The sequence below is a fragment of the Lampetra fluviatilis genome, chromosome 60, assembly GCF_964198595.1.
Source record: "Lampetra fluviatilis chromosome 60, kcLamFluv1.1, whole genome shotgun sequence".
In the NCBI taxonomy this organism is placed as follows: Eukaryota; Metazoa; Chordata; class Hyperoartia; order Petromyzontiformes; family Petromyzontidae; genus Lampetra; species Lampetra fluviatilis.
Genome location: NC_136334.1, coordinates 7,999,619 through 8,018,184, shown reverse-complemented (window position 1 = coordinate 8,018,184; position 18,566 = coordinate 7,999,619). Strand labels below are relative to the sequence as shown.

General features: G+C 56.8%; 2 protein-coding genes across 3 annotated transcripts; both read right to left on the bottom strand.

Annotated features, from left to right (window-relative positions):
- Nucleotides 1-162: 162 nt before the first annotated feature.
- On the bottom strand, nucleotides 163-4,694 carry LOC144951012 (NTF2-related export protein 2-like). Its single transcript, XM_078881243.1, has 4 exons — nucleotides 4,336-4,694; nucleotides 3,595-3,681; nucleotides 2,726-2,870; nucleotides 163-1,771 (listed from the first exon to the last, which is right to left on the bottom strand). The coding sequence occupies exons 1-4, from the start codon at nucleotides 4,345-4,347 to the stop codon at nucleotides 1,602-1,604; spliced, it is 414 nt and encodes a 137-aa protein (XP_078737369.1). The 5' UTR covers nucleotides 4,348-4,694; the 3' UTR covers nucleotides 163-1,601.
- Nucleotides 4,695-5,494: 800 nt separating this feature from the next.
- Nucleotides 5,495-18,566, bottom strand: ALG8 (ALG8 alpha-1,3-glucosyltransferase). Of its 2 annotated transcripts, none has more exons than XM_078881233.1 (13): nucleotides 18,403-18,566; nucleotides 16,356-16,434; nucleotides 14,653-14,846; nucleotides 13,953-14,068; nucleotides 13,118-13,194; nucleotides 11,603-11,729; nucleotides 11,370-11,473; nucleotides 10,374-10,494; nucleotides 9,753-9,892; nucleotides 9,242-9,381; nucleotides 8,671-8,768; nucleotides 8,202-8,274; nucleotides 5,495-7,295 (listed from the first exon to the last, which is right to left on the bottom strand). In XM_078881233.1, the coding sequence occupies exons 1-13, from the start codon at nucleotides 18,483-18,485 to the stop codon at nucleotides 7,052-7,054; spliced, it is 1,596 nt and encodes a 531-aa protein (XP_078737359.1). In that variant the 5' UTR covers nucleotides 18,486-18,566; the 3' UTR covers nucleotides 5,495-7,051. The 2 variants fall into 2 exon arrangements, with proteins under 2 accessions (XP_078737359.1, XP_078737360.1); XM_078881234.1 differs by having other exon boundaries at nucleotides 13,127-13,194.

Genomic DNA, 18,566 nt, shown 5'->3' with positions numbered 1-18,566 from the left:
GATCAACGACTTTATAATCTCACATTCTTCGGGTGGTGAAGCCCAAACGAGCGCGTGAGGAGTTAGCGGAGAGTATCGCCGCAGCGTCTCCTTCGCGGTTGTGGATCGGGCGGACCAGGTAACGCCGGAGACAACATTGTGGTTGGTAAGATTTTTTTTTTTAAGAACTGTGACTGGGACACCCGGACGGCTTTGGCAACACATCGCCGCTAGGATGGATCGGGGTCGGGTGGGGTGATCAAGACTCACAAGTGGCAGCCGGAGGAGGGAACAACGCCCGAGAAGGATGTCCGCAGCGAATACGGAGCGTTGAAACGGGATTGCGTGCGCTCTGACCGTTGCATCGTAGGACCTCATCCAGCAGTGGACTGACCACGATGTTCATGCTGGTCCGTGCAAATCTGTGGGACCCATGAACCTGCTTGGGCTGCGAGGTGGCCAGGAGAGGGCTAGTGGCTTCCCGAGCCCATCTTTGAGGAGGTGCGAGTGTTGTCCCCCTCGTGTGCGGGGTGGGTTTCCTCCGGCTTCTCCAGTTTATTCCGGTTTCTTCCGGTTTTCTCAGGTTTCCTCCAGTTTCGTCCGGCTTCCTCCCACACAAAGCCGAATTGGTCATCAACATGGCGTTGACCAAACATCCCATTGTAGCAGCGCCCTGCGATGCGTTCTGCTGTAAGGAGAACTATTACGCTTACCGCTCGTTCGGGAAAACCTCGGTTTATTTTCATTTCAAGGTATTACAAAATTACAAAATATATTTTTTTCCGCTTCTACAACCACGGCAATGGCAAGCAGTGTTCGAAGCTAAAATGTTAAACGCTTGTACACAATTAACATTTGGAGGCAAAAATAAATACTTGCGGTGGCTTTAAAGCGATAAACACAAAAACCATTGTCGGCAAAGAACCACTGCCACTGAGATTTAAACAAATACAACGCCTGAATAAAATATGTAAGAAATACAGGAACATCAGCTGCAGCTGTTACCGTTGTTGCTACTGCATCTGTTGCCGCTCCTACTACCACAGATGATGCTAAGACTTGCTGCTGCTGTGATGATGATGATGCTGCCGTTGCTTTAGAATGCGTTAACATTTGACTCCTCTCAATGCTAAAACGTTTGTGCTCGGATCACGCAATATATTTCACCTCCAATGTTAGAATCAGAATCTTTCATTTATCCTGGAGGAAACCGATGAGCCATGAAGCTCTTTAACAGATGATGTCCAGTCGGGGCAGCGGGTCAAGCAGGTGACACCAGCACGCAAAACAGGAAACGGCAGCGGTGCAGCTCGGCCAATCGGTGAACAACTGCTGCTGCCCCCTGCTGCTGCTGCTGTTGTTGCTGCTGCATCTGCCGCTGCTGCTGTTGCTGCTGTTGTTGCTGCTGCTGCTGTTGTTGCTGCTGTTGTTACTGCTGCTCCTGCAGTTCTTGTTGCTACTGCTGCTACTGCTGCTGTTGCTGTTGCTGCTGCCTACTGCTATTGCTGCCTCTGCTGCTGTTGCCGTTCCTCTTGCTGACGCTTCTGCTGTTCCTGTTGCTGCTGCCCCAACCTCAAACTCGGTCCAAAGTCACGGGGGGGGGGGGGTGGGGGGCGCGGCGTTCAGTCTTGGAAGCGGAAACAGTCGCTCGCCACCTTCCACACGGTGCCGGCGCCGGTCCCTTGCGCCGTGAGCAGGAAGTTCTGGCTGAAGTAGCGCTGCCGGTTGCCGTCGAACTTCACCGTGCCGCTCGTCACCACCAGCACCGTGGTGCGGCCCTGCGACGCGGCCTCTGTGGAGCGATCGTCGCGCGAGAGAGAAAGTGACACAACGCAGAGCAGCGTTAACGTACGCAGGGGGTCGCGGGTTTCATCTCGACCCCTGACACCTGTATATTTGGAGTTTGCGTCTCTCCGTGGTGAGATAACTACCTCGCCTGGTCTACAGGAGGTCGTGGGTTCAATCCCGACCCCTGACACCTGTATATTCGGAGTTTGCATCTCTCTCACCGTGGTGAGATGTTAACTACCTCGCCTGGTCTACAGGAGGTCGTCGGTGTGATCCCGACCCTGATGACGCCTGCTGTATATTTGGAGTTTGCGTCTCTCTCTCCCCGTGGTCACGTGTATTTTTCTCGGGGTCCCTCCGGTTTTCCCCCTCCACATAAATTTCCACGTGATAAGCCACTTCGCTGAGCTATCATTTGTGATAGCCAGGTCGCTCCTGAAAAAGAGCACTATAGCTTACCTGGTAAAATAACAAGAGTTTAATAGTTTCGTTTTAGTTTAACGTCGCCAGCGATTTTCATTCAAGTGTCGGCATTGGTCCATTTAACGACACCCAGTGGAGTTTGAGTTGTGTCTTAAGTCTGTATATTTCATGCGGTGATTCTCTAAAGTCTGGTCAATTAAATTTGTAACACATTTAGTCCACTTAGCAGTTGTTAATTGTCGATGTGCAGGGCGTGGAATTCACCCACCCCACCCTCCTTGATATTATCAAGTCAGCCAATCATAAACTCGGTTAACCCAACCAACCATTCACGCAATTCGACCCATTACCCACCCAACCACCCACCCACCCAACCACCCACTCAACCAACCACCCACCCACCCAACCACCCACCCAACCACCCAACCACCCACGCAACCAACCACCCAACCAACCACCCACCCACCCAACCGTCCAGGTGCGACGTCTCAAATTCGGTGCGGCACAGCGCGCTGCTGCTGCTGTGTGGGCTCACCGGGAACTGGCTGGCAGTCGAGCACGGTCGGCTGGTGCTCGCTGGAGGGCAGCTGCTCAAAGAACTTTGCGAGCCCCTCCAGCCCCGTGACGGCCGTGCCGTTCCAGACGAGGGTGGCGGTCTCCAGGTAGAGCTTCGTGAGCACCTGCGGCACACAACGGCGGCACCCCACGCAGCGTCAACAAACGGCAACGTCCCATCGCTCGGACCCGACGTCTCTTCGAAGAAGAAATAACTAAACATTTTTGACGTAATATGCCAAGTTCGTTGAGCTATTATTTGAGGACAGGTCGCTTCTGAAAGAGAGCGAGACAGCTCAGTGGGACTACCTTGCCTGGAAAAATAAAGTTGTTTTAAGTGATGAGATCTGCTTCTGGTTGTTGATGACAATAAGCTAATAATGATGATACTAATGATGGCATGATGGTGATGGTGATCCGGCTTGAAACCTGACAGGGATTTGAACTGACGACGTTCTGACTGTGGTGCGGTGTTTGGTGTGGGGTGGTGGGTGGTGTGGGGTGGTGGGTGGTGTGGGGTGGTGTGTGGTGAGGTGTGGTGTGGTGTGGTGAGGTGTGGTGAGGGGTGGTGTGGTGAGGTGAGGTGAGGGGTGGTGTGGTGAGGTGAGTGGTGTGTGTGGTATGGTGTGAGGCGGTGGGTGGTGTGGCGAGTGGTGTGGTGAGTGGTGCGGTGTGATGTGGTTGGTGGTGGGTGGTGAGGTGAGTGGTGTGGTGAGATGGTGAGTGGTGTGGTGAGTGGTGCGGTGTGGTGGGTGGTGTGGTGAGTGGTGTCATGGGTGTTGGGTGGTGCGGTGTGGTGGGTGGTGAGATGGTGGTTGGTGAGGTGTGTGGTGAGTGGTGTGAACGCACGTGTCTCCGCTTGTCGATCGTCTCGTAGTAGATGCTCACAAACTCCTCGGCAGCGCGGCACGCCTGGTCGACAACCATCTTAAAGTCCTGCAGAACGACGGTGTCACCGCCACCAAAAAAACAAAGACAAAGATCCCCCGTATAGCTTTAACAGACTGTAGGGGCAAGTGCTGTTAGCGAGCACCTATGAAGGCCGGAACGGTACACGAGGGAGTGGGTGGGTAGCACCACACCCGACCGCCTTTGTCTCCCTAGTGGCGATGTTTACACACCGCACCAGGTACTCATTTTAGGCTGAGTCGACCTAGGGGAGTCCCGGGACCGGTTCAGATAATCGTCACCGGTGTTGGCCATGAGCGGGAATCGAACTCGGGTAGCCGGGTTCGTAGCGCAGCGTAGCGCTAACCACTACACCACCGCTCCCCACCACCACCACACAATCGCGTCACCGTCGCCATCACCACCACCATCACCACCACCGCCACCATCACCGCCACCATCGCCGCCGCCGCCACCACTACCACCATCACCACCATCACCGCCACCATCGCCGCCGCCACCACTACCACCACCGCCACCATCACCACCACCACCACAATCGCGGGTCTAATTCGCGACAAAGTAGCGAAGCCTCGAGCCCACAGCACAGGCCTGGCGATGGTATAGGCCGCACCTCTCTAACCCAACCGGGGGGTGAAACAGACAAAACGCTCCGCATCGTCGGGACTTCGAGCCACGTACCAGGGTGGCCATTGCCACGGCCGCGGGCAGGACGAGAGAGCTCGTGGAGAGCGACGAGTCGAGGAGTCGCCGAGTTTCTGAGTCGCCGAGTCGCCGAGTCGCGATCGTCAAGTTGACGGGAGTCGCGTTGCTAATGGGGCGCCAACGCTCTTGGGGTTCCGGGCGGAAACTTCCAACTGCGCGCGCGGGAGTCGGGAATGGGTTTTTTTGTTCCGCCCCCTTGGGTCTCGGTGATTGAGCCGGCAGGGTTCAAATGAATCGGGCGCAGACGGAGACAATCGGTGAGACCCAAGGGCGGAACAAAAAAAACCCCGACAGGGTCAAATCCGATGCTGGATGAAGGCAATCCCCAATCCGCCTGCATGTTGAACTTCTTTCGCACCGCACGTTACCAACCGATGCCACTGATGTAACAGATACGTCCAACAAGTTGAGTTATTCTAACGTAAGAATTTGAACAGTTCAAACAAAAACTGTTTTTGATTTAAGCACATGCAATCAGTTAAACTCACAATGTGATTGGGAGCCTTGATTATATAACCATACATTTGCCAATATTATTCCACGTTTTTAAGTTCTGTAATGTCATGTCCCACTCAGGCGGGGAAGGTTACTTGCCACTCAGGATATTTTAGCCAGGAACACCCATCGAGTCTAAAGACGCTTCGCAGGAGGTGTTGCTACATTGGGATGTTTGGTCAATTATAATTTTTTTAATGATGCTGATTTAACGAAGAGGTCGTGTTCAAGCTAATTGCATTGAAGCAGCTGACAACTCAGAGACCAGGGGATGGAAGTCTAATCCACGAGAGTGATCTGACCTGTCATTATGGGCCATAGCTTCTGCTGTCAAGCCCTAGGGGCATCCCCAGTGGCAGCTGTCCCTGGGCATGAGTTTGCGGCCAGCAGGGGACGATTGCCGCTGTGTGTGGACGGTAATCCCAGTTGAGTCGTTCACGGTGTAATGATTGTGGCGATGAAGATAGCGGTTGTTGTGATGAATGTGGCGATGAAGATCGGTTGCCCCATCATTGTTCTTTATTAATCCAGGAAATCCGCACCGAGTCTCGAGACACATTTTGTGATGTTTAACCAACTCCATTCGAATGTGGGAAGAAAGCGGAGTACCACCAATAGGAGCAAATGACGCACACACTCGTGGGGGATCACAATCAGATTAAATTTATTAACCCACTTGCTGTACTGCCACCTACTGGAATCGCGCAGCTCAGCGGGTTTTTAGTCTTTCACAGATGTCTCCGTGACCCACCAACCCTTGCATCACATGCTCGCGTGCGGTGATGATCGCTGCGGACGATGGCGATGATTACTTCATTTTAAACCATCTTCACGCAAACTGCGGTCATCCTTGCAGCAGCAGCAGCAGCAGCGGCCTTTTGGCTCGGCCATCGAAGGCGGCGCTTTCAGATGCGCTTCTGCGGCCGTCTGGAACGCTCTTCCTGCCCATATTAGGAAGTTACATCATCGAGATTGAGAACACATTTATTTACCTCGGCTCTTTGCCGTGTGTAGTTTGTCGTCCTCCCCCCGTACCTCGGATTAGAACAGGTTGGCTACGTACGGTGCAAAAGAAGTTTAACAAACATACGTCACAACTCCATCAAGTGAAACAAAACCCGACTATAAAGTATAAAAAACCCTACAGAGCACCGAGTTCACACTTTAGGTCGCTCCCCCGTTACGTGCTGTCGTTGTAAACGTCGTTTAAAGACGCAAACTACGTACCAACAACAGCACCACTTCAAAGGCAGTTTTAAAGTCAATTAAAAAAAATTGCATTTGCAATGCGCCTTGCTTCAGAGAATCACTCCAGCACGTCCAACAGTAGGCCGACAAAGCTGAAATAAGAACGTGGAATAGACGCAGCGGGCCCAACGCAGCGGGCCCAACGCAGCGGGCCCAACGCAGCGGGCCCAACGCAGCGGGCCCAACGCAGCGGGCCCAACGCAGCGGGCCCAACGCAGCGGGCCCAACGCAGCAGGCCTGCGAGGCTAACGAGAAGAGCCGGAGTGGTGGACGGCGGAGTGCCGAGTGAAGCTTCACGACACGCACGACGGCGCCTGCAGGTCAGAGCGGATCTCCCGCCACTCAGATGAGGGTCGAGGCATCGGGGCTCCTCTCCCGTTTACTGCCACGCTGCACGGCCAGCGATGGAAATTCCACATTCGTATGGCGGGAGGGGGGGGGGCAGGATCCACCCATAGGACAACTACCGTCGACTTCTGGACAAAAGCGATGCTCATTTTTTATTTTGACAATGAACTCGCGAGTTCACCCTCCCTTCGTGGCCCTTCTGCCCCCCCGCTCATTGCAGAGGTTCGCGATTCGACGGTGGCGACCACCCTGGTTCAATACTGCGCGTGGGTGCGCTCACGAATGAAGGTGAGGCCGCCGACTGCGTCGCAGCGGTCGTTCGAGATCCCCAATGCCCTCGTTTAGAACGGAGAAGGCTTCACGGCCCGAGTTTGTAAACCTGCTCGTACATTACCACTACTGGCAGCCTAATCCCCACTTGCAGGCCGGTGCTGCGTACGCCTTGTGCCGCACAGGGGCAGCTGCCGCTGGGGGGGGGGGGGGGGGTGCTTCCCCAGGGGCAAGATCGCGGGGATGGCGGTCGAGGTCCGTAAAACGAAAATTCCTCCTCCTCCTCGTGGTCGTCGAAAGATGTCTGAACGACCGCGATGGCCGCCGGCCGTCACTGCGCCTTCCGCCGGTCGTCGTCTCGGCCGCGGCGGGCGGAGCCCAGCGAGCGCAGGAGGCGGAGCCAGGCGAGGGCGACGCCCACGGCGCAGTAGCAGGAAGTGGCGAGCAGCGGCAGGAAGGGCAGCGCGCTTCGCCACGGCGACAGCGGGAAGGCGACCTCCACGAGCAGCGCCAGCGCGGCCAGGCCGGCCAGGTAGCCCGCGGCGCACGGGCCCAGCAGGCGCTCCCTGGCGCCGCTGGGCAAGGGGCAGGGGAGACACCGGCGGCAGCACCGTCCGTGAGAATCGACGCGCGTTTGTGGCGATGGTCGCGCCTCACAGCTGCTGGCTTCGGGCGCCTTTCTGTCTGGAGTTTGTGTTCTCACCCCGCATGGCCGGCCGTCCGTCTCCCCTGGGTTCCCCGTTATGGGCTGCCCCCGCGTGACACGTAAATAAAATGTATGAAACCCCCTATCGTTACGTTCGCACCACGACCTAAACACAGACACCAATAGGTGTCTACATTTGGTGTTTGGACGTCGTAACACCTCCTGTCTCGCTACCAGAGAGGTAACGCCTATTCGGATTCTTTCATAATTATGATACTGGCAAAAAAGGTCCCGTAAGTACAGCGAAACACCCGCCATTCGCCACCATGTGACGGTGACGTCACCACGGCGCCCGTGCCAGGCCAGGTGCACTTTGAAGCCACGTGAAGTGTCTAAGGCTCGCCGACTGGAGGTCTCGGGACAGATCCAGGTGCCATTGGTTGGCCAACTGATAAGACTGGTAGATGCACCATCCGTGCCCCCTACTGTGCCTACTTGCTGCATATTAGCCGCTCGGCCCCTTCTTGTGAGCGTCGCTCCTCCGCCCTCCATTGTTGCTGGAGGGCGACTGCCTCCAACTGCCCAGTAGCGTCCTTCACGAGCCTCCTCCACTGAGGCCGATCTTGACACCGCTGGTACCGGTCAACGGCAAGTCCACTCAGCTCCACATCCTCCTGTACCGCATCAGCTCCATCTCTTCTCTAGCCCGCGCCGCGCCCGTTTAGCCCCCTCTATGCGGCCAAACAGAAGCTGCTTGGGCACGCGGTGGCTGGGCATGCGGGCTTCGTGACCCAGCACACATACGTACGTACATTCGAGAGACATCGGGACTCACCACACGAGCGACCTGAGGGTGGAGAAGCTAAAGATCGTGTACATCAGCATCAGGCCGATCTTGATGGGCAACTCTGTGGAGAGAGATAGGAAGTCAAAAGTGAAATCGTGCAAAACGCGTGGATCGTGAGACGCTAGGAGATGTTAACTACCTCGCCTGGTCTGCAGGAGGCCGTGGGTTCGATCCCGACCCTGACGAAGCCTGCTGCATATTTGGAGTTTGCGTGTCTCTCTCTCTCTCCCCGTGGTCGCGTGGATTTTTCTCCGGGTCCTCCGGTTTTTCCCTCCACATTTAGAATCAACGTCACGCGTTTAGAGTGTTTGGCTGCTATAGATTTCCATACGATGATGCGGCAACTTCATAGGTGCTTGTCACTAACAGCACTTGCCCCGACAGTCTGTCCAGGCTACACGGAGGGGGGACCTTTGTCTTTGTGCGCGGTGCTGGAGGCGTCTCGGCCGCCGCTCACCAGGCAGGGTGAAGATGAGCGGGAACAGCGAGAGGTGGCCCGTCGTGGCCAAGATCAGGAACGTCTCCGCGTCCTCCCGGCTCTCCACCGCCAGGAGTCTGCGAGGAAACGGCGTCGTTAGCGGCGCCGCTCAGAGGACGCCGCCGGTCAGAGGTCGCCGCTCAGAGGTCGTCGCCGGTCAGAGGTCGCCAGTCAGAGGTCGTCAGTCAGAGGTCACGGGGCACGGCCTGCGCCCCGCCCGCCGAGCTGGGTCGTTTGCCGTCACGGGAACGTGGAACTTCCGGCACTTGCGCAGGAGTCTGAGCGCCGTTCGATGCTCGTTTTGTTCCAAGGCATCGGAGACGTGACGACGCATCGTCGTCGTCATCATCATCGTCGTCATCGTCGTCGTCATCGTCGTCGTCATCATCATCGTCGTCATCGTCGTCGTCGTCATCGTCGTTGTCATCGTCATCATCGACGATGAATATCGAGTGGCACCCGAGCGCGGCTTCTAACACTAAGCGACGGCATGCACGTTCGGTGGTGGCGTTGGTGGCGTTGCCGCCGGTGGCGATGGCGCGGCACGTACGTGAGCGGGAGGATGGCGATGAGGATGGCCTTCTCGTGGACGTGCCACCCGAAGAGGAACGCCGCCAGGGCGCAGAGCGTAGCGCAGCGCACAAAGTGGCGCGGGCCGCACGGGCGCGACCACAGGGCCCACAGCGCCGGCTGCATCGGCCCTCGCGCGTCACCCGTGGGAGGGGAGGGGGAGGGAGGGGGAGGGAGAGAGTGAGGAGGGGGGGTTGAGGGGGGAGGGGCATCAACTATCCAAAGGCTCGGAGGAAACCAACGTGCAACCCAATCGTCGTCATTGTCGTCGGCCATTGTCAATCCACTGCTAGCCTGAGCTCGCAGCCATCTTTATGGGCAGTAGGCGAGTGGGGGGGTAGGCGAGTGGGGGGTAGGCGAGAGGGTGTTAGGAGAGGCGGGGTGGGTGCAGGGTTGGGTTAGGCGAGGGGTGGTAGGTGAGGGGGATTAGTTGAGTGGGTAGGAGCTGAGTGGGTAGGAGGCGAGTGGGCGGTGTGGCTGGCCCGTCTCACCAGCGTGGCGAGCAGCGTGCAGGCGACGGTGGCGCCGGGCGGCACGGAGGGCAGCACGGCGTGCTCGGCCTCGCGCACCAGCCCTCCTGTCATGGCCGCCGTGGCCACGGAGCTTCCGTTCCAGAGCCCCGCACGGACGCCTGCAGCGGCGCAGAGGAGACGCATGGAGACGGCGCGGGGGGGGGGGCATGGGAGGGGGGGGCATGGGAGGCATGGGGGGCTGCTGCTGCTGCTCTCTCTGCTGCGTGCGCGGCCGTCTGCTGTCGGGTACAGCTGTCTGCGAGTGCTGTGAGCGAGTAGCACCTATGAAGGTCGGTACGGCACACGAGGGGGTGGGTGGCCAGCACCACGCCGCGCCAGGTACTAATTTGAGGCCAAGTCAACCTAGGGGGGGTCCAGGACCGGTTCAGATAATTGTCATTGGGGTTGGCCGCGAGCGGAAATCTAACTCGGGTCGCCAGGTTCATAGCGCCCCGCGTTGACCGCTACACCACCGCCACCATGGCGTTCCGGGTCGTTCCGGCCCCATTTCCACCGCTGGCACCGTGCGAGTCTCCACAAACAATTCCCCGGTCGGGGGGTCACCGAGCGGAGGCCATCGCTGTGGCGGCAGCAGCTCACCGGCGATGGCGAGCGCCTTGTCGGCGGCGTTGTAGAGCGCCCACGCGTTGGGCGCCCAGTAGGCGTGGCAGAGGCCCCGCCGGAACGGGAAGAGGCGCGACAGCACCTGCGGCAGCTGGCCCTGCACGCACACGCCAGAGCGCCACCGTTCTAGCGCCAGCGCAAGCCTCTTACGGCCGGGCCGCGGTGGCCGCCCTACTTAGCCAGGCGATCCAGCACTGTGGAGCGAGGGTTGGTGGATCACGCACAGATGGTGACGACGACGACGAGCTGCCTTCAAACGAACCGTCAGCAACAATAACGGCGGCTCAGATTTGGCATCGCGAGTGTCATCGTCACCATCGTCGGTATCGCCACAATCGCCATCGTCGTCATCGTCGCTATGCGCGTGGCTGCCCGTGACCCAGCACTGAGCGGGAGAGGGTTGGCGGATCACACACAGATGGTGTGCGCAACTCCCTTCCCGTGGGCGTCGAGTAGGAGCCGTAGCCCGGCTCTGCCAGGAGAAGGCTCCGCCAGTCCCAGGGTGTGAACCCAGGGTGTGAACCCAGGGTGTGAACCCAGGGTGTGAACCCAGGGCGTGAACCCAGGGTGTGAACCCAGGGTGTGAACCCAGGGCTTGAACCCAGGGTGTGAACCCAGGGCGTGAACCCAGGGTGTGAACCCAGGGCGTGAACCCAGGGCTTGAACCCAGGGTGTGAACCCAGGGCGTGAACCCAGGGTGTGAACCCAGGGCGTGAACCCAGGGCTTGAACCCAGGGCTTGAACCCAGGGTGTGAACCCAGGGCGTGAACCCAGGGTGTGAACCCAGGGTGTGAACCCAGGGCTTGTACCCAGGGTGTGAACCCAGGGCGTGAACCCAGGGCGTGAACCCAGGGCGTGAACCCAGGGCTTCGGAGCTAACCAGCTCGGTGTCTCGTTACAAGCCCTCCCGTTGCAGACGCCCGTTGCGGGGATTGAACTGGGGCCTTTGAGACGCGGGCAGGGGCCGCTCACCATGGCGATGAACGGGCCGAAGGAGCAGGCGAACACGGACAGGACGATCGCGGCCAGCCCCAACAGGCGGGCCACGCTCAGACTTCTCCAGAGCACACCCCCGTCTAGACGCACGCACACACGCACGGGAGACGGTGACGCACGTGGAAGATGGACACGCACAGGAGATAGTAGACAAGCATATGGAAGATGGAGACGCACACGGGGGACGGACACGCACACGGGGGCCTCACCGGGGCGACTGCGCGTGAAGCAGAACGTGCGCAGCATGTAGACGCCGTACGCCGGCGCCAGGTACAGGTAGATGTGCTTGAAGTTGAGCAGCAGAGAGAAGAGGAAGGCGGCCGTGTAGACCTTGCCCTGCGGGCGGAGAAACGCGACGCGTCGCCAGCCACTCGGAGGAGATCGCGACAAAAGCTCCCGCTGCTCAAACTAAAAACTTCAGTTTTCATTGTTTACTTTAGTGAAGGCCCCGCTTAGCTGTACGGCTCTCGTTTCAGAAGCGACCTGGCCGTCACGAGTGATAGCTCGACCAAGTGGCTTATCATCGCGTGGGAATTTACGGCGGCCAAGTGACTCTGAACGCAGCGTTGTTGCCTCTAAATGTGGAGGGGAAACACTGGAGGACCCGGAGACAAATCCACGCGACCACGGAGAGACACGCAAACTCCAAATTTACAGCAGCAGGCGTCAGGGTCGGGATTGGACCCACGACCTCCTGTACACCAAGCGAGGTAGTTAACATCTCACCACGGAGAGAGAGACACGCAAACTCCAAATATACAGCAGCAGGCGTCAGAGTCGGGATTGAACCCACGACCTCCTGAGGACCAGGCGAGGTAGTGAACATCTCACCACGGGGAGAGAGAGACACGCAAACTCCAAATATACAGCAGCAGGCATCGTCAAAGTCGGGATCGAACCCACGACCTCCAGTATACCAGGCGAGGTAGTCAACATCTCCTAGCCACTGTGGAAACCCAAACAAGCATCGAGGCAATGAGGCTCACCTCCTGTTAACAGCCCTGCAGAGCCGGTGGTGGGAAACTCCACATTCCTATGGCAGGAATGTGGGCAGCCATTCGTGTGGACCTGTCCCACAAATTGTTGCTCGTTTTATCTACCCCGGAGGGATGACGATGATGGGCTGATGAGTCAACACCCCCCCCCCGCCCAAGTGGGATTTGAACTCGTGACCTTCCGACTGCGAGGAGCTCGCTCTGCCGCCGGGGCCACCCGGCCGCTGGGGCACGGTCCTCGAAGCGCGGTTCTTTGACGAGCGATTTATTGTTCTCATTACGACCACCACGATATAAAGAGATTCGTCACCAGCACCAACCGGTTGATCGGCTTGGCAGAGCTCGCAAAGTAACTTAGAGCAGCTGCCACACGTCTGGGAGGCCCCTCCCACCCTCCGAGGCCCCGCCCACTTTCACGTAGACACGCCCACTCCGCCGCCAGCCCCCCCCCGGCCACACGGCGAGTGGCACCTTTCCGACACCGTCGCCCTGCCCATGTTGCCACATTCCCAAAGCCTGACTGTGCAGCGATTGTTAACGACACAACCGCTATTTTTTTATTTAAAGCTTTCGTGACTGCAGGGATTCATATTCTTGGTTCTTTCGGTAAAGTGACTTTACCGAAAGAACCAAGAATATGAATATACAACCGCTATTGTTCATGATGTAACCGTGACGAAGATTTGGCCTCTGTGCAAGAAAACAACCAACCACAACAAACACGCTTACGGGCATCACCTGGTACAGGCGGGCAATGGACAACAGCATCAGGCCGGAGAGGAAACCGTTGTATTGAAAATGGATATCTGACAGGATGGGGTTTAGAAACAATGACTTTAGACAGAAGGGTAAACAGAAATGGATTTGGCATTGGCTTTATAACATCCTCTTTACGGCATGCAGGGTCATACTCTTTATTTTCACGCGGCAAATTATCTTATTTACTATGAATTATCAATAATATTTATTATCCAGAATTTTAATCAAATTGTGCTATTGGTGTCAATGCCATTAAAACAAAAATATCCAATCAGGAGCTCTCGTGAGAAACAGTGCTGTACCCCCCATGCCATAGGACGGGCTGCAGAAGCAGCCCTCACAGAGCTACTGCCGAGATCCCTCCAATTGACTCGTGGTCCACGTGGTAAGGGGCAGCACTTCCCCACGGCGCTCCCCCACCGAGAGGAGTGCTCGCTGCACGACGGCCAATCCCATATTTTTAATTCTCAGAGATGGAGTGTCGGCCCGTAGTGGCTCGTATAGGGGGGGGCGTGGCTCGTAGAGGGGCGTGGCTAGTAGAGGGGCGTGGCTAGTAGAGGGGCGTGGCTAGTAGAGGGGTGTGGCTCGTATAGGGGGTGTGGCTCGTAGGAGGTGTGGCTCAGAGAGGCGTGGCTTGTAGGGGGTTTCCCACATTCAGGAGGCAGGATGTGGGGGGGGAAGGACGGCTGCCCCTTTTTTTTTAAGTAATCAACCACAAGAAGAAGTCGATTATACATTTTCTAGCCGACTAATCGACTTTGTTCGACGAATCGCCTCAAGCGCCAAGGGGCGACGGCCAGGATACGGTCAACGAGCAGCAGCCCGACGTTGGTGACGATCAGAGCGGCGAGCACCAGGCCGGGGCTCAGCGTCAGCTCTCCCGGACGACCCTTGGCCTTGCCACGCACGCACCGGCTGCACCTACACGCGGCAACGGTCAGGCACAAGGCGGGGGGAGTGGGGGAGGGGGGTAGTGATGCCATTGTCCACTGCCAAGTTGATTCAAGTCGTTGAGTGAAGTCAAGTTAGGGTCACGGTGTCTTGGTGGGAATGCCACATTCTTATGAAGGGACCAAACTAGGATGGACAAAGCCATGCTGATCATATTGACACCACCAAAGACTCGTCTATCAGTCTATTGTCTAGAGACCCCACCAGAGTCTCGTCTGTCAGTCTATTGTCTAGAGACCCCAGAGACTTGTGTATCAGTCTATTGTCTAGAGACCCCACCAGAGTCTCGTCTGTCAGTCTATTGTCTAGAGACCCCAGAGACTTGTGTATCAGTCTATTGTCTAGAGACCCCACCAGAGTCTCGTCTGTCAGTCTATTGTCTAGAAACCCAATCAGAGACCGGTCTGTCAGTCTATTGTCTAGAGACCCAATCAGAGTCTCGTCTGTCAGTCTATTGTCTAGAGACCCAATCAGAGTCTCGTCTCTCAGTCTATTGTCTAGAGACCCCAGCAGGCTCTCTTCACTGCACTTGCGCGGGTGACGCCGCCACTCACTCCCACGCGGCGTAGATGAGCAGCGCGTCGGTGGCCGTGACGGACAGGCGCTGGAAGAGCACGGTGGCCGGGCTCGCGTAGCCCACGTTGCCCACCGCCAGCATGGCCGGGTCGAACCAGCGGGCCGCGTGCGACAGCGCCAGCTCCAGCCACGCGAAGAGCGGCGGGTAGTCCAGCGTCCACTCCGACGTGTCCTGCCCGGCGAAGCGGCAGCGCATCCGGGTCAAGAGACGCGAGCGCCTTCTCGTCGTCCGTCCGTTCGTTCGTCACGCATATTCCAGCGAGGGACTGTCGCACCAACAGTGCAACGCGCCCTCTCCCGACGGCGTTTGAGTAAACTGATCTGGGCCGCCGTAGAGCGGCGTCTCGGGTGATCTGTGTGATCCACGGATCGTGGCGGGGAGGCAGGGGGGCGACGCCATTCCTTTTGAAGGTCGGAGTCGGGTTCGCGGCCGTCGTTCGAAGCGACAAGTGCGCAATTCACTGCAGGAGTTCGCGCGTCGAGAAGGGGGTGGGGGGGGCGACGCGGTACACAAAGTGACGCCGCGGGCCGTCCCCCTCGAACTGAAGCTCTCGGTCGCAGACACCAACGGTGACGTCCCTGACGAAGTCGAACCATCGGGTTGTCAAGAAGGGCCGTCGTTGGCATCGCGCGTGGAAGGACTGGCAAGCCGATCCACATCAGCTGGAAGCAATGTCCAGGCCTCGACACCGTACCAACAACAACGCTGACAAAGCCTTCTCATCACGTGCGGTGTTCGCTCATCAAACTCGGGCCGCGAGTTCGCAGTGAAGCGCGTTAACCACTGCGCCACCGCTCCTCAGCTAAATAAACAAAGTATGGCGATTGTGCCCGGGCGTAATGATGCCCCATCGAGTCCTCTGCGTATGTGGCTGCTATTGTTAGTTTAGAGCAGTGTTCTTCACTGCCAGGCCCCGAGAGCCACTGGTTGCCCCTGGTGGCCTATAGTGCAGCCCCCGACAATACAAAAGAGTGAAAACACCACCACCCCATCATCTCCATCGTCGTGCTGCTGTCAAACCCACAATGGTTTCCAACGTGTGGCGGCCCTCGCAACCGACGATGTCTTATCGGCGCAAAGTGGCCGCGCCTCTGAAGATGAATGACGAACGCTGGGCCAGAGCTACTTGTATGATTTTACATCGGCGGAGCTTTGACGAGCCAGATGGTTGCGTGTGAGAGTCGCCGAGCGATGCGTCGCCACTTATCTTAACGTGATTTACACAGCGCCTTAACCAAGGCGCTTTACAGAGAATGAAGAACGGTACAATAACGACGACGCGTGTGTGAATGTAATGGTGGAGATGCGGTGAATGAAATGGACGAGAGGGAAGCAACGGGGGCGAAACTGTGATGCGTGAATTTGGTGAAAGAGAAATTGATGACAGTAGGTGATGATGGTGATTGGGGTGAATGAGTGATAGCCCTCTAATGCTAATTATTCTGACAGTATATGATGATGAATGGAATGAATGAATGGGGTGAATGATATAATGAAAATATGAAGAGGGAACAGGAACGGTGATGGCGGTTACGAGATGGAGATTAAGGGGGGTCGTGGGGTGATCTCGGGGTACCAATAAGTGAGTTGTAAGGAGCGAAGGTGACCGATCACCACCAACTGGGTGAGCGAGCGAGCGAGTGAAACGCCGCATGCGTTAAACACAAGCGGCGGACTCACCTCGTAGTACCATTTGGAGATGGGCAGACTGTGCGTGATTGCCAGCCAATTGCGGTGCACCTCAAAATCCGTGGAACGACTTCGCACACGCGAGACAGAGAGAACGCACGCGGGCAACACAGCACACAACACAAAGGCAAAAATTCCCCGTGTAGCCTTAACAAGCTGTTGGGGCAAGTGCTGTTAGCGAGTAGCAGCACCTACGATGGCCGGAACGGCACACGAGGGGGTGGGTGGCCAGCACCACGCCCGGCCGCCTTTGTCTCCCTAGTGGCGATGTTTACACACCGCACCAGGTACTCGTTTGAGGCTGAGTCGACCTAGGGGAGGCCCAGGATCGGTTCAGATAAATCGTCACCGGTGTTGGCCGTGAGCGGGAATCCAACTCGGGTCGCCGGGTTCGTAGCGCAGCGCTCTAACCGCTGCATCACCGCTTCCCACCAGGTCAGACACGCTTCGCCAGCATGTTCAATCCACTGCTGGATGGGACGCAATCCCTGCCGGGTGCGGTGACTTTATCGACGGTTGGTGGATCACGTAGAGATCGGTGCGACTCCCAAACTACTTTCACACCACGCTGATCGGCGCGGTTTGGCGAAGGCGTGGGAGCATGCAAGTACAATACAATACAGGAGTACACAAACGAATGCCCACAGAACGTGCAAATTCGTCACCAGTACAGCACACCGGTGTGATGGAGAGCCAAGCCACAACATTTACATTAATTTACAAATGAATGTGGCTTCGCTGCACTGCCCTCTGCTGCCCACTACACTGCTAGGCAGCCCTGCAACTTATGACACCTGCCCACGTGTGCCACACATTACAGAGGAAAGTTTAAACAGATGCCGAAATGTGCAGTGGACACCTACGGCCTTCTGCCCATGGATCGGGATGATGATGACGTATGGTCCCAGTAACATTGCAGTAACTGTGCGAGTCTGTGGGTCTCTGTGCGAGTCTGTGGGTCTCTGTGCGAGTCTATGGGTATCTGTATGAATCTGTGGATCTCTGTGCGAGTTTGTATGAATGTATGGGTCTGTGCGAGTCTATGAATGTATGGGTCTCCGTATGAATCTATTGGTGTCTGTGCGAGTATGTACGGATCTATGGGTCTCTGTATGAATCTATAAGTGTCTGTGCGAGTTTGTATGAATGTATGGGTCTGTGCGAGTCTATGAATGTATGGGTCTCCGTATGAATCTATTGGTGTCTGTGCGAGTATGTACGGATCTATGGGTCTCTGTATGAATCTATAAGTGTCTGTGCGAGTTTGTATGAATCTGGGTCTCTGTATGAATCTATGGGTGTCTGTGCGAGTCTGTACGGATCTATGGGTCTCTATGAATCTTTGGGTCTCTGCGAGTCTGTACGGATCTATGGGTCTCTATGAATCTATGGGTGTCTGTGCGAGTCTGTATGGATCTATGGGTGTCTGTGCGAGTCTGTACTGATCTATGGGTCTCTATGAATCTATGGGTGTCTGTGCGAGTCTGTATGGATCTATGGGTCTCTATGAATCTATGGGTGTCTGTGCGAGTCTGTACTGATCTATGGGTCTCTATGAATCTATGGGTGTCTGTGCGAGTCTGTATGGATCTATGGGTGTCTGTGCGAGTCTGTACTGATCTATGGGTCTCTATGAATCTATGGGTGTCTGTGCGAGTCTGTATGGATCTATGGGTCTCTATGAATCTATGGGTGTCTGTGCGAGTCTGTACGGATCTATGGGTCTCTATGAATCTATGGGTGTCTGTGCGAGTCTGTATGGATCTATGGGTGTCTGTGCGAGTCTGTACGGATCTATGGGTCTCTATGAATCTATGGGTGTCTGTGCGAGTCTGTACTGATCTATGGGTCTCTATGAATCTATGGGTGTCTGTGCGAGTCTGTACTGATCTATGGGTCTCTGTGCAACGTGGCAATGTTTACTGCGGATTGTGACCACACAGATCCAAGCACGTTGCTCCCAGGCTACCCCCACCACCCGCTCCCCCTCGGGCTTAGCCTGCGGCGACGAGGCGAGGCGGCTGCGAGCGTGACCCACTAGGCAGGGACGAGGAGGCACTTGAAGAGGGTCACTCCGGCCACGGTCAAGATGAAAGCGCACGTGTCGCTGGGCGCCGCCATCTTGGGTAAGGGCGGGGTGGGGAGGAAGTCACTCACTTCCGGGCGCGGCGGGGGGTGTGGTCACGTGGTCGGGACCCGCGC